We start from the raw sequence: 15,756 nt of genomic DNA, 5'->3' as shown, positions 1-15,756 counted from the left end.
CATTGCCAAGCAGCTTGGTGAGAAGGTGACAACAGTTGGTGCGATTATTCGCAAATGGAAGAAACACAAAATAACTGTCAATCTCCCTCGGCCTGGGGCTCCATGGAGTTGCAATGGAGTTGCAATGATCATGAGAACGGTGAGGAATCAGCCCAGAACTACACGGGAGGATCTTGTCAATGATCTCAAGGCAGCTGGGACCATAGTCACCAAGAAAACAATTGGTAACACACTACGCCGTGAAGGACTGAAATCCTGCAGCGCCCGCAAGGTCCCCCTGCTCAAGAAAGCACATATACAGGGCCGTCTGAAGTTTGCCAATGAACATCTGAATGATTCAGAGGAGACCTGGGTGAAAGTGTTGTGGTCAGATGAGACCAAAATCGAGCTCTTTGGCATCAACTCAACTCGCCATGTTTGGAGGAGGTGGAATGCTGCCTATGATCCCAAGAACACCATCCCCACCGTCAAACATGGAGGTGGAAACATTATGCTTTGGGGGTGTTTTTCTGCTAAGGGGACAGGACAACTTCACCGCATCAAAGGGACGATGGACGGGGCCATGTACCGTCAAATCTTGGGTGAGAACCTCCTTCCCTCAGCCAGGGCATTGAAAATGGGTCGTGGATGGGTATTCCAGCATGACAATGACCCAAAACACACGGCCAAGGCAACAAAGGAGTGGCTCAAGAAGAAGCACATTAAGGTCCTGGAGTGGCCTAGCCAGTCTCCAGACCTTAATCCCATAGAAAATCTGTGGAGGGAGCTGAAGGTTGGAGTTGCCAAACGTCAGGCTCGAAACCTTAATGACTTGGAGAAGATCTGCAAAGAGGAGTGGGACAAAATCCCTCCTGAGATGTGTGCAAACCTGGTGGCCAACTACAAGAAACGTCTGACCTCTGATTGCCAACAAGGGTTTTGCCACCAAGTACTAAGTCATGTTTTGCAGAGGGGTCAAATACTTATTTCCCTCATTAAATTGCAAATCAATTTATAACATTTTTGACGTGTTTTTCTGAATTGTTTTGTTGTTATTCTGTCTCTCACTGTTCAAATAAACCTACCAATAAAATTATAGACTGATCATGTCTTTGTCAGTGGGCAAACGTACAAAATCAGCAGGGGATCAAATACTTTTCCCCCCTCACTGTACCTGTATTGTAATCAGAAATGGTTCTGTACAGAAACTTGGGGTTGAAATACTACACCATTCTGCACTCTCTCTACACCACCCCTATACGACCATCACGTCCTCTACCAAGTGGAGTCTTCAGCATTGGTTCTTACTAATAACTTAGATACACAAACTATGGAAGTCTGTTCGGGTTGTTGCGTGTCAAAAAGATACACGTTAAATAACACTATTTGACCCGTCAAATAACACGACCCAAACAGCCTTCCATAACAAACACACCTCCAGGTCAATTGCAAAGTAAAAACAAAAGCCACACGATTCCCAAAAAATAAATAAGCAATATATAAATCACATACTTACAAAGCTTTACAAAATTAAATATCTCCAATTGTACTGTCAACATTTAAATTTTAAAAAAGGGGAGAATCCTTTTTCCTAATAAATAATTACAAAGCGATAGCACGTGTTTAGCATGCCATCATAAGCGACGTGAACACATTTCTCTTCTATCTAATGGTGATCTTGGCTTTGGGCCCCACACCCAACTCCTCTGTTCTGTTTGGTCATTAGCCCATCTAGCAGCCCATGAGAAGGACAGAGGTAACAGGACATTAGGACAGCCGTGGTCTCCTGCTTAGTCTGAGGCGCAGTGCATTACGTGTTGAAGGCAACACTACAGGTAGCAGGAGGAGTAGAAAGTCAGCTTTCAATCAGAGGACAGTGTTCCAGTGTCACCACGGTTACCGGGCTCATAGGAGAAACCCCCCTGGAACGGAAGAAAAACAAAAACACATTCAGGTTTCCAAACAAAGAGAGTTAAACATTTAGCACTTCGTGATTTGGATATACATAGTAAATGCCCCACTAACATCATTGTTATTAAAGAATGTTACAATAATGTACAAAAAATTAATGCTGGATTAAAAAATATATATATTTTTTAACAAAGACCAGAAGAGGTGGTGCTGTCATGTATAATGTAACAGAGAACCACTGACCATGTGTAGTCAGTCTGTCTCCTGGTTGTGTCACCTGTCGTCTCTTCTGCTCCCAGGAGGGCCTTTGAATGACTTGTTCTGGGGAGGAATGCGCGCACACAAAACACACAGATTCCCAGTGAAAGGAAAATGTAACAGTGAAAGTAGATCAGTGTACTGTACAATACTCGCAGTGACTAAGTGCTGGAGAAATCCAATCCCAATGTTCATTCCCTTCTGGTTTTCTAGGACTGTGTACAGTGCCTTCAGAAAGTATTCACACCTTTTACTTTTTCTAGTATTACAGACTGAATTTAAAATGGATTGAGATTTTATGTCACTGGCCTACACACAATAACCCATAATGTCAACGTGGAATTATGTTAAAATGTTTTACCAATTAACTTAAAAAATGAAAAGCTGAAATGTCTTGAGTCAATAAGTATTCAACCCCTTTGTTATGGCAAGCCTAAATAAGTTCAGGAGTAAAAATGTGCTTAACAAGTCCCATAATAAGTTGCACGGACTCACTGTGTGCAATAAAAGTGTTTAACATGATTTTTGAATGACTACCTCATCTCTGTACCCCACAAATACAATTATCTGTAAGGTCCCTCAGTCGAGCAGTGAATTTCAAACGCAGACTCAACCACTAAGAACAGGGAGGTTTTCCAATGCCTTGCAAAGAAGGGCACCTATTTGTAGACGGGTAAAAAAATAAAACAAAGCAGACATTGAATATAAAAAATATAAAAAATAGGTCATTTAGCAGACGCTCTTATCCAGAGCGACTTACAGGAGCAATTAGGGTTAAGTGCCTTGCTCAAGGGCACATCGACAGGTTTTTCACCTAGTCGGCTCGGGGATTAGAACCAGCGACCTTTCGGTTACTGGCACAACGCTCTTAACCACTAAGCTATGGTGAAGTTATTAATTACACTATGGATGGTGTATCAATATACCCAGTCACTACAAAGATACAGGCGTCCTTCCTAACTCAGTTGCCGGAGATGAAGGAAACCGCTCAGGGATTTCCCCATGAGGCCAATGGTGACTATAAAATAGTTAAGAGTTTAATGGCTGTGATAGGAGAAAACTGAGGATGGATCAACAACATTGTAGTTACTCCACAATACTAACCAAATTGACAGAGTGAAAAGGAAGCCTGTACAGAATAAAAATATTCCAAAACATGCATCCTGTATGCAACAAGGCACTAAAGTAACGCTGCAAAATAATTTGGCCAAATACAATACAACACATTACTGAGTGCCACTCACCATATTTTCACGCATAGTGGTGACTGCATCATGTTATGGGTATGCTTGTATTTGTTAAGCACTGGGGAGTTTTTCAGGATAAAAATAAACGGAATGGAGCTAAGCACAAAAAATCGTAGAGGAAAACCTGGTTCAGTCTGCTTTCCACCAGACACTGGGAGATGAATTCACCATTCAGCAGGACAATACTTGTTCTTTTATATAACCCTTATTTTACCAGGTAAGTTGACTCAGAACACATTCTAATTTACAGCAACGACCTGGGGAATAGTTACAGGGGAGAAGAGGGGGAATGAATGAGCCAATTGGAAGCTGGGGATGATTAGGTGGCCATGATGGTATGAAGGCCAGATTGGGAATAACCTAAAAGATAAGGCCAAATCTACACTGGAGTTGCTTACCAGGAAGACAGTTAATGTTCCTGAGTGGCCGAGTTACAGTTTTGATTTAAATCTACTTGAAAATCTATGGCAAGACCTGAAAATTATCAACAGAGCTTGAAGAATTTTGAAAAGAATAATGGGCAAATGATGCACAATCCAGGTGTGGAAAGCTCTTAGAGACTTACCCAGAAAGACTTACAGCTGTAATCACTGTCAGAGGTGCTTCTACAAAGTATTGACTCAGAATGCTTACATAAATGAGATATTTCAGTATTTAATTTTCAATAAAATGTGCAAAGATTTCTAAAAACATGTTTACACTATGGTTTATTGTGTATATATATATACATACACACACACACAGTGGGGAGAACAAGTATTTGATACACTGCCGATTTTGCAGGTTTTCCTACTTACAAAGCATGTAGAGGTCTGTAATTTTTATCATAGGTACACTTCAACTGTGAGAGACGGAATCGAAAACAAAAATCCAGAGAATCACATTGTATGATTTTTAAGTAGTTAATTTGCATTTTATTGCATGACATAAGTATTTGATCACCTACCAACCAGTAAGAATTCCGGCTCTCACAGACCTGTTAGTTTTTCTTTAAGAAGCCCTCCTGTTCTCCACTCATTACCTGTATTAACTGCACCTGTTTGAACTCGTTACCTGTATAAAAGACATCTGTCCACACACTCAAACAGACTCCAACCTCTCCACAATGGCCAAGGCCAGAGAGCTGTGTAAGGACATCAGGGATAAAATTGTAGACCTGCACAAGGCTGGGATGGGCTACAGGACAATAGGCAAGCAGCTTGGTGAGAAGGCAACAACTGTTGGCGCAATTATTAGAAAATGGAAGAAGTTCAAGATGACGGTCAATCACCCTCGGTCTAGGGCTCCATGCAAGATCTCACCTCGTGGGGCATCAATGATCATGAGGAAGGTGAGGGATCAGCCCAGAACTACACGGCAGGACCTGGTCAACGACCTGAAGAGAGCTGGGACCACAGTCTCGAAGAAAACCATTAGTAACACACTACGCCGTCATGGATTAAAATCCTGCAGCGCACGCAAGGTCCCCCTGCTCAAGCCAGCGCATGTCCAGGCCCGTCTGAAGTTTGCCAATGACCATCTGGATGATCCAGAGGAGGAATGGGAGAAGGTCATGTGGTCTGATGAGACAAAAATATAGCTTTTTGGTCTAAACTCCACTCGCTGTGTTTGGAGGAAGAAGAAGGATGAGTACAACCCCAAGAACAGTATCCCAACCATGAAGCATGGAGGTGGAAACGTCATTCTTTGGGGATGCTTTTCTGCAAAGGGGGCAGGACGACTGCACCGTATTGAGGGGAGGGCCAGGTATCGCGAGATCTTGGCCAACAACCTCCTTCCCTCAGTAAGAACATTGAAGATGGGTCGTGGCTGGGTCTTCCAGCATGACAACGATCCGAAACACACAGCCAGGGCAACTAAGGAGTGGCTCCGTGAGAAGCATCTCAAGGTCCTGGAGTGGCCTAGCCAGTCTCCAGACCTGAACCCAATAGAACATCTTTGGAGGGAGCTGAAAGTCCGTATTGCCCAGCGACAGCCCCGAAACCTGAAGGATCTGGAGAAGGTCTGTATGGAGGAGTGGGCCAAAATCCCTGCTGCAGTGTGTGCAAACCTGGTCAAGACCTACAGGAAACGTATGATCTCTGTAATTGCAAACAAAGGTTTCTGTACCAAATATTAAGTTCTGCTTTTCTGATGTATCAAATACTTATGTCATGCAATAAAATGCAAATTAATTACTTAAAAATCATACAATGTGATTTTCTGGATTTTTCAGGCTGTAAAAACAAAATGTGGAAGAAGTCAAGGGGTATGAATACTTTCTGAAGGCACCGTATATCATACTGTAGGGCTGTGTAGTCAGCCTCGGCATGAAGCAATGCTGAACTGAAGCCATACTTCATATTAGCGACGCACAGTAAATCATAAAATGGAGGATTGTTAAACTGTTGGCTTCATGCCAGCCTCAACTCTTCCACAAAGACAACATTTGTCCAATAGAGTGAGACTAAAAACACAGCCACTGAGTGACAGAGAGATAGGCTTAGTAAGGATCAAACCTAGCAGTCACTTCAATTAATCAACCATCCATACCTTGTGCTTGGTGCATTTCATGGAGAAGTTCTCTTCATTGAGGACACAGTCTGTGGGGAGAAGAATGCTTGGATCAATAAAAGACAGTGATTCATCAGATTGCTCAATAGCCAACAGCAGTCGAACCAGCCTCCACAAACACCAACAGGCTACAGATAGGGATAGGTTGTAACAGAGAGCGCCTGCAACACACAACTATTTAAAGAACACACACAGGGTACGTCCGTGGAGCTGGGGTGGCATTACCGTTATTGAACCACAGTACGAGGCCTGACCTTAAACACCACTCTACCAAACTTAGACTGTGGCACAACATGGCATTCGGCACACAAAATAGACAATCAGGGAACAAGGCTGGATGTCTGTTTTAATAAGATACATATATAAAGCAACATGATAAGTCAAGATAAAATCACGTCTCAGAACCGATTACGAACATTAGTCATCAGTCACTGAGGTGGCTCAAACTTCTGGGCTGACTGCTACCAAGTTCAATATGAAAGCCTTGGCGTGGGGGGTTTTCATTAGTGCACACCGTAGCAAAACGTTTTGCAACGGAAAAACTAAAACAAGCGTTTCTTATTGGACAAATTCAAGTAGGCCCCTCCCCATTTCAGCCCGTTTGCTTCCCGGTGAATACACCCGTTGTCTCGGCTGCAAGAATAGACTAGACTGGGTCATGTTTACTATGAGGACTCGGTAGCTGGTGACGGGCTGGAGAACTAATAGGTGTATTTATTATGGATCCCCATTAGCTGCTGCCAAGGCAGTAGCTACTCTTCCTGGGGTCGGGCAAAATTAAGGCAGTTACACATAAAAATAAAAAAAACATTACAATACATTCATAACAGATTCCACAACATATTAAGTGTGTGCCCTCAAGTCTCTACTCTCCTACCACATATATAACACAAAATCCATGTGTGTATAGTGCGTATGTTATCGTGTGTTCGTATGCATGTGTCTATGTTTGTGTTGCATCACAGTCCCTGCTGTTCCATAAGGTGTATTTTTATGTAGTTTTTTTTAAATCTAAATTTTACTGCTGTTAACACAGCAGGAAGTGACGATACATACCATCCTGCATTAGAATCATGGCAGACTTATGGGAGGACCCAGTACACTTCCTAGTCCTGGACGCCTGGTTGAGATGCTTCCAAATGTATCCTTCCCTCCTCCCTTCTTCCGCATAAATATTGCAACTGGGCCCATTACTAAGCAGAAGTAGAAGGGTCCCAGCTAGGGACAGGGCAGAGGGGGAGACTCACCTGACTGTAGAGAACACCTGTAGTGATACTTGTTGGGGCATCCTTTGAAGAAGCAGCCCAACGTGGCACCTGGGATATCGCAGCGAGAACACGTCTGAAAACATGAAATATAATTAATTGGTTGGGTGTTACAGACCAAGACCAAAAGACAAGATGCTATAATATTTTACATTGCTAAACAGAACTCTAGTACTATTACATACACCACCGGTCAAAGGTTTTAGAACACCTACTCATTCAAGGGTTTTTCTTTATTTTAAAAATGTTCTACATTGTAGAATAATAGAGAAGAAATCAAAACTATGAAATAACACATATGGAATCATATAGTAACCAAAAAAGTGTTAAACAAATCAAATAATATTTTATATTTGAGATTCTTCAAATAGCCACCCTTTGCCTTGATGACAACTTTGCACACTCTTGGCATCCTCTCAACCAGCTTCATGAGGTAGTCACCTGGAATGATTTTCAATTAACAGTTGTTAATTTGTGGAATTACTGTCCTTCTTAATGCGTTTGAGACAATCAGTTGTGTTGTGACAAGGTGTGTGTGTGTGTGGGGGTTCAATTAACAGACATCTCAACATCAACTGTTCAGAGGAGACTGTGTGAATCAGGCCTTCATGGTCGAAATGCTGCAAAGAAACCACTACTAAAGGACACCAATAAGAAGAGACCTGCTTGGGCCAAGAAACACGAGCAATGGACATTAGACTGGTGGAAATGTGTCCTTTGGTCTGTAGTCCAAATTTGAGATTTTTGGTTCCAACCGCCATGTCTTTGTGAGAGGCGGTGTGGGTGAACGGATGATCTCTGCATGTGTATTTCCCAACGTAAAGCATGGAGGAGGAGGTTTTGTGGTGTGGGGGTGCTTTGCTGGTGACACTGTCTGGGATTTATTTAGAATTCAAGGCACACTTGACCAGCTTGGCTATCACAGCGATACGCCATCCCATCTGGTTTGGGCTTAGTGGGACTATCATGTGTTTTTCATTTACATTATCCAGAGTGACTTACAGTTAGTGAGTGCATACATTATTTTTATTTTATTTTTCATACTGGCCCCCCGTGGGAATCGAACCCACAACCCTGGCGCTGCAAACGCCATGCTCTACCAACTGAGCTACATCCCTGCCGGCCATTCCCTCCCCTACCCTGGACGACGCTGGGCCAATTGTGCGCCGCCCCATGGGTCTCCCGGTCGCGGCCGGCTACAACAGAGCCTGGATTCGAACCAGGATCTCTAGTGGCACAGCTAGCACTGCGATGCAGTGCCTTAGACCACTGCACCACTCGGGACAATGACCCAGAACACACTTACACGCGGTGTAAGGGCTATTTGACCAAGGAGAGTGATGGAGTGCTGCATCAGATGACCTGGCCTCCACAAATCACCCGACCTCAACCCAATTGAGATGGTTTGGGATGAGTTGGACCATAGAGTGATGGAAAAGCAGCCAACAAGTGCTCAGTATATGTGGGAACTCCTTCAAGATAGTTGGAAAAGCATTCCTCATGAAGCTGGTTGAGAGAATGCCAAGAGTGTGCAAAGCTGTCAAAGGTAAATGGTGGCTACTTTGAAGATATCAATATTTTTATTTGTTTAACACTTTTTTGGTTACTACATGATTCCACATGTGTTTTTCATAGTTTTGATGTCTTCACTATTATTCTACAATGTAGAAAATAGTTTAAAAAAAAAGAAAACTTCAATAAGTAGGTGTTCTAAAACTTTTGACCAGTAGTGTACTTCTACAAAAACATTAGATAAATCTCAAATTGTAAAAAGATGGCTAAAACAACAGACATAGTCCCTATGGGAGGTAAAGAACACTACATACAGTGCATTCAGAAAGTATTCAGACCCCTTGACTTTTTCCACATTTTATTACATTACAGCCTTATTCTAAAATGGATTTAAAAAATAAAACACTTTTTCTTTTTTACAAATAAATAACAGAAATACCTTAATTTTAAATAAGTATTCAGACCTTTTGCTATGAGACTCAAAATTGAGCTCAGTTGCATCCTGTTTCCATTGATCATCTTTTGAGATGTTTCCACAATTTGATTGGAGTCCACCTGTGGTAAATTAAATTGGACATGATTTGATAAAAGGCACACACCTGTCTATATAAGGTGCCATGATTGACAGTGCATGTCAGAGCAAAAACCAAGCCATGAGGTCGAAGGAATTGTCCGTAGAATTCCGAGACAGGATTGTGTCGAGGCATAGATCTGGGGATGGGTACCAAAAAATGTCTGCAGCATTGAAGGCCCTAAAGAACACAGTGACCTCTATCATTCTTAAATGGAATAAGTTTGGAACCACCAAGACTCTTCCTAGAGCTGGCCGCCCGGCCAAACTGAGCAATCGGAGGTGAAGGGCCTTGGTCAGGGAGGTGACCAAGAACCCGATGGTCACTCTGACAGCTCTAGAGTTCCTCTGTGGCGATGGGAGAACCTTCCAGAAAAATAACAATCTCTGCAGCACTCCACCAATCAGGACTTTATGTTAGAGTGGCCAGACGGAAGACAATTCACAGTAAAAAGGCACATGACAGCCCGCTTGGATTTTGCCAAAAGGCACCTAAAGGACTCTCAGACCATGAGAAACAAGATTCTCTGGTCTGATGAAACCAAGATTGAACTCTTTGACCTGAATGCCAAGCGTCACGTCTGGAGGAAACCTGGCACCATCCCTACAGTGAAGCATGGTGGTAGCAGCATCATGCTGTGGGGATGTTTTTCAGCGGCAGGGACTGGGAGACTAGTCAGGATTGAGGGAAAGATGAACGGAGCAAAGTACAGAGAGATCCTTGATGAAAACCTGCTCCAGAGCGCTCAGGACCTCAGACTGGGGTGAAGGTTCACCTTCCAACAAGACAATGACCATAAGCACACAGCCAAGACAACGCAGGAGTGGCTTCGGGACAAGTCTCTGAATGTCCTTGAGTGGCCCAGTCAGAGCCTGGACTTGAACCCGATCGAACATCTCTGGAGAGACCTGAAAATAGCTGTGCAGCGATGCTCACTATCCAACCTGACAGAGCTTGAGAGGATCTGCAGAGAAGAATGGGAGAAACTCCCCAAATAAAGGTGTGCCAAGCTTGTAGCGTCATACCCAAGAAGACTATAGGCTGTTATCGCTGCAAAGGGTGCTTCAACAAAGTACTGAGTAAAGGGTCTGAGTACTTATGTAAATGTGATATTTCCGGGGTTTTAAAAAAACAACTAAATTTGCAAAAATGTCTAAAAATCTGTTTTTGGTTTCTCATTATTTGGTATTGTGTGTAGATTGATGAGGGGGGAAAAAACAATTTAATCAATTTTAGAATAAGGCTGTAACGTAACAAAATGTGGAGAAAGTCAAGGGGTCTAAATACTTTCCAAATGCACTGTATACTCCCCAATCATAATTCAATAGACTCATTTAAACATACAGAGGCACATTTCTGGGCTGCAGAATTTAAACTTACCGTCTCCTGAGCCACCTTGACCGCCTCTTCCAGACCGTAGACCCTCCCCTTCACCAGGAACACACCTGCAGACCAGATGCTACAGTCCTCGTGGAGCCAGTACTCACACTGGTCTAGAGGCACCACAGGGGCGCTGTACCAGTCCTCTACTGCAGCCGCAGCCTCAGATGTAACCCCAGCCCCAGTCCCAGCCTCAATCCTGGCCCTCTTTGCTGCAGGGCTGCCTGAAGGGTCACTGGTCCACCTCCCCAGCAGGCCATCCTGGTTCAGCCGCGGGCCAGGTTTGTGGGGCCAGGGGACCCCTGGGGGCCGAGCACACTTTCTGCCCTGGCCTCTCATGCTGCAGGAGGAGTCAGAGTCACTGAAATCCTCCTCCTCTTCTTTGAGGCCTGGGGTGCTAACAGGGGGTTTAGTGCTGGGTCTGTATCCTTCAGGGTAGTAGGGGCCGTGGAGGTCCCCCAGGTCCATGGCATTAGCCGAGCCTCTACAGAGGCAGCAGACCAGGGAGCTGTGGTATTGGCTGTGGGTGGAGATGCGGCCCAGGTGGAGACAGGAGGTGGAGGGTATAGCCCCAGGGATGAAACCCCCAGACTGCTGTTGCCCCTGACCCTTCTTCTGCCTGGGCTTCTCCTCCTCTGGGTAGTTAATGACAGTACAGTTGGCGGGGGAGGTGGAGGAGGGCTTAAGGTCCATATGGATGAAAGGAGAGAACGTGTCCCTCCTAATATCCCTCTTCTCCTCCTTGTAGTTGACGTATTTCAGTTTTATTTCAGGCTCCTGAGGGGAAAACATAGAGGAAAACTGGCCCAGTCTAGGTTTCTTCCGTTTCTTCTTGGGAGCGGGGGTTGCCTTCATGGTTTTGGCTGTGGGAGAAGCTGCTTCACTGCATGTAGTCTTAGCTTTATGCTTCCCGTGGCTTTTTGGAGATGTTTTAAGTGGCCGTGATACAGTCAGTACATCCACCTCGGAGGGCTCAGGGTCTGACTCTCTGTGTTCCGACTCCTTCTCTGAATCTTTGACTGGAGCAAAGGGCGGGCTGGAGGTTTTTGGAGATGTGCTGTGATTGTGTGGGTATTTGGAAAAACAGGTGTGTTCAGAATCTGACGTTGACTCTTTACAACTGTCTGTGTTCCTGTTAATGCTATCCATACAGCCTTTCATTGCGTCTGGCTTTACTCTGGCTGCCTTTACTTTAGTCTCTCCCTCTGAACTAGATGCTGCTTTATTCTGGACTTTCTTCTTCCCTACAGATGAGGTATGTTTGTTAGGACTAACATTGGCTTTAGATGGACTGCTCTGAGTCTGGGGATTTGTCGGAGGCTGGGTCTGGGTCTTTGAGGCCTTGGGCTTCTTAGTGGATACTTTATACCAGTTAGGGTTTATGTTCATCACTATGGCCTCTAACCTAGTTCCCCTGCCAGAGCGAGGGGGAAGTTTTTTCTTCTCAAAAGTCCTCTGCTCTGCCTTTGCATTACCATTCAAGTGAGAAGCAGCCGTCTCCTTGGGTTTCTTTTCTAAAATCTCTGGCACAGTGCTCTCGTCTTCGGTCAAGTCAACAATAGACTCTGAAGCTGCCTTGGGTTTATGTCCTGACTGCTGGTAGTCCTTGCTGGTATCTAACATTGGTGTATTATCACCATTAGACCTTATCCCCTGTACTGCAGACAGCCCAGGCCCACCTCTCTCCAGCTCATCCAAGCTGGTATCAGCTGTCTCGTCTGCTAAATAATTTTCAAAGCTGGGTGTGCAGGAGGCCTGAGGCAGAATGAACACATCCTCTACGTCATCCAGTGTGGTAACAGAGGGAGAGACTGGGTCCTCCAGAGGACTGATATACTCCCTATTATGAGAACACAGGTCCCTGTTGTCCTGGATCAGGACTGGCTCCTCCGTTCTAGATGAGATGAGAAAGAGAACCTCTGAGTCAGCCCTCCTCCGTCCTTCCTCCTCCTCCTCCTCCTCCATGTCTGTAATGAGAGGCTCTGGAGAGGAATCGATACATATTGCAGAATTAGACCAGCTGCTGCTACTCCTGCCATTCTTCAGTCCTGCATTGTGGTCTGCGTCCTGAGAAAGACTGTGATCCATTGAACTCCCTCTCTGTTGAGGCTTGTATTTCTCTACTCCTCCATTACTGGCGACTCGACTGCTGTTGATTTCATGAGCCTGTTGCATCAGACACACCCCTGCTACATTCTCACCCACCACCTGAGCTCGAGGCATAGAGTCAAACATTTCAGACTGAGGCACTAAGCCCAGAGGCCTATCCATCTGCTGCAGGTAGCCATCCATGGTTGAGAACTTGCTGATCGACGGTACACAGTAGAGAGAGGAATGCTGAGAGAGAGAGTCATGAGCGGAAAAAACATGAGACCGGCTTACATAGGAGAGTGTGACTGTAGTGTTGGAGAAGGCATTGTCCGGCTGGATCTGGTCTCCTGGTTGAAGCCTGTGGTCGGGGTCAGTTTCTGGGAAGGAGAGTCCCTTGCTGGATCCAGAGCCTGGGTACCAGCTTGGAGGCTTGACCACCTGTAGGGGCTCCATGGAGTTGGCTTTTACGAGGCAATCCTCACCTTTTCTGGTCAGGTCTATCGCAGCAGGGAGGCTACGGGTGGAGGAGAGGTCTTGGGGCTGTAAATCATCGGAATCCCCCGGTGGTTGCTCCATAGCAACTGAAATTGAGCAGAAATGCAGAAAGGTTAGATAAATACATGGCATTGAAACTATTTTTGCTGACCTCAGTGGGAACATGACTGGATATAGGACAAGATTGGGTTCCATCTAGCCTGGAAATCTGACACTGAATTCTACGTTCGGCATAAATGAGCCTTTGGATTAAGAAAGTTTCCTCTCACGACCTCTACAAGCCAGAATGTTAAAGAAAATGATATTTTAACTTAATTTACCGGTTGTCCATGCGGTTGGTCCTTTGAGGGTAGGAATAGGAGACAAAATATCCACAGTAAAGTATAATTACATCAACTTTTCAAAGCCCTGGTAGTGCATTCAAATATCTATAATACATGCACGAGACACGTGCATACTTGCCGACCTCATCGACCTCATGCACATGTTTACATGGTTCAGGTGATATACATCTGAAGGCACTACCAGCACTTTGAAAAGTTGATGTAATTACACTTTCCTGTAGATATATTGTTTCACATTCCTACCTGCAAAAGGAACAATCTCACAGACAACCGATAAAGTACATTAAAATATGTTAATCAACGTTCTGGCTTGTAGAGGTAATGAGAGGAAACTTTCCTGATCCAAACCCTCATTTATGGCCGAAGTTGAATCCAATGCAATTCAACGTCGGGTCTCCAGGCTAGGTTCCATCATCATGAAGCACATTTGCCAGCAGTGGATTGCATTTTTATCTTTCTAGATAGCCAACGTTACGTTAGCTACAGAGTAACTTATCGACAACAAGTAACACTAGCTATAACAAATAGATATAATTTGATAATTTGCTAACTAGAAAGCTAAATGTGCCCATCTTCGGTAAATTATCCAAAGTGCAAACTTTCAGTGTGCAACATTACAACATAGAAGTCAGACCTAAAACCTAAAGGTTAGCTAACGTTTTCGTTGGCTGTTAGTGTTCACTCCGTTTCCCGTTAATACTGTTGGAAGTAATGCAGCTACGGAGTTCAGCTAGAATGTTGCAGAATCGTGTAAGTTAGTGTCGCGCGGGTTATGCTAATGACTAAATAATGAACAACCAAATTGCAACAATGTAGCGCGTTAGCACTAGCGTGTAGTTAGCAAGCTGACTTGGAAAAAGTGGTCAACTCAGAAAAGTGTTTGCTGGAAATGCACTAAAATAAGAGTGTTAAGAAGAGAAAGTAGCAAAAGTTGAGAACTGGCTTCTAACCTCTTTGCCTTCTCACAAACGAATAGAACGTACATTTATGTTTAGCTAGGTAGCTAACTAAACTTGCCGTAACTGGAATGACAGCTGACAGGCGCGAGCTATTAGTACTGTATTACCTACATTTGTGTGTCTTCAGTCAAATGTGAAGGATGAACCGTGCCACTACAATTACAGCTAGCTAGCTACCTCGCTAGTTATTACATTAACCATACATGATACGTTCACTTAGTAAACAGGATAAGTGCTGTTTTGGTTATCTAATGTAGCCAGTTCGCGATGTGCTACGCTAACGTTAGATAGCTAGCAAACAACTTAGCCGCTTACCACAAACGGCACTTATCCCGATAGCTAATGCTCTGCCCTGGATCATGACAAGTTAATTTGTAACTGATATGGCAACGTTAGCTTATTGGGAAATAATGGGTGGACGGCTGGTGGCTATCATAATAAAAGACTTGACAATTTGCTGGTGATAGTGCCACTCAGCGTTGGGGCTCGATCTCCCCGCACATCACGGCGGAGTGATGCATCTAGCTAGCTAACTACTCTCGTTGACTTATTCATGGTAGCTTGCTAAGCTAACTTGCTAGGCCCTTCATATGAAACAAAAGAGCGAGCATACTGCGCTGCCGGAGACTGAAACTTACCCAAACGGGAAGGAGTGGGGGGCTTTAGAAACGTCAAATTCAACAGTGAGTCCCACCCAACATCTCGTCAAGACCCCATCTGCTAGTACCCTAAAACGCCAAACTATATGTTTGAAAAATTCCACATTTATATTAGTACATTTGTAAACGGGTTAAAAAATATAAATAAAAATCCCTGGTTGTAGATACTTTCCTGGACCCACTTCTCTCTCCGCGCGTGAGCTGCACTTCAAGAACAGCACTTGTCAGCTGGCGATCACAGTGAAGCATTATGGGAAGGTAGGAAAGCGGGCAGCGTTCAAGACATTTAATGTTGTGTGGCGTTTGACTGGAGTGATTACTGAGCTCTTCAGTAAGGCCATTCTACTGCCAATGTTTGTCTATGGAGATTGCATGACGGTGTGCTCGATTTTATACACCTGTCAGCAACGGGTGTGGCTGAAATAGCCGATCCACTAATTTGAAGGGGTGTCCACATACTTTTGTATATACACTCCAGACGTGACGCTTGGCATTCAGGCCAAATAGTTCAATCTTGGTTTAATCAGACCA

The 15,756-nt window shown here is 44.3% G+C and overlaps 1 protein-coding gene across 1 annotated transcript; it reads right to left on the bottom strand.

The window, feature by feature from the left end:
- Window positions 1-1,093: 1,093 nt before the first annotated feature.
- On the bottom strand, window positions 1,094-15,482 carry LOC121547436 (transcription factor 20). Its single transcript, XM_041858721.1, has 6 exons — window positions 15,205-15,482; window positions 10,678-13,349; window positions 7,196-7,289; window positions 5,928-5,977; window positions 2,134-2,211; window positions 1,094-1,901 (listed from the first exon to the last, which is right to left on the bottom strand). Exons 2-5 carry the CDS (start codon window positions 13,342-13,344, stop codon window positions 2,164-2,166), a joined length of 2,859 nt encoding a protein of 952 aa, XP_041714655.1. The 5' UTR covers window positions 13,345-13,349; window positions 15,205-15,482; the 3' UTR covers window positions 1,094-1,901; window positions 2,134-2,163.
- Window positions 15,483-15,756: the final 274 nt, after the last annotated feature.

This window comes from Coregonus clupeaformis, chromosome 31 (assembly GCF_020615455.1).
Source record: "Coregonus clupeaformis isolate EN_2021a chromosome 31, ASM2061545v1, whole genome shotgun sequence".
NCBI classification, from domain to species: domain Eukaryota; kingdom Metazoa; phylum Chordata; class Actinopteri; order Salmoniformes; family Salmonidae; genus Coregonus; species Coregonus clupeaformis.
The sequence above is the reverse complement of the archived record's forward strand: the minus strand, read 5'-3'. Positions and strand labels throughout refer to the sequence as shown.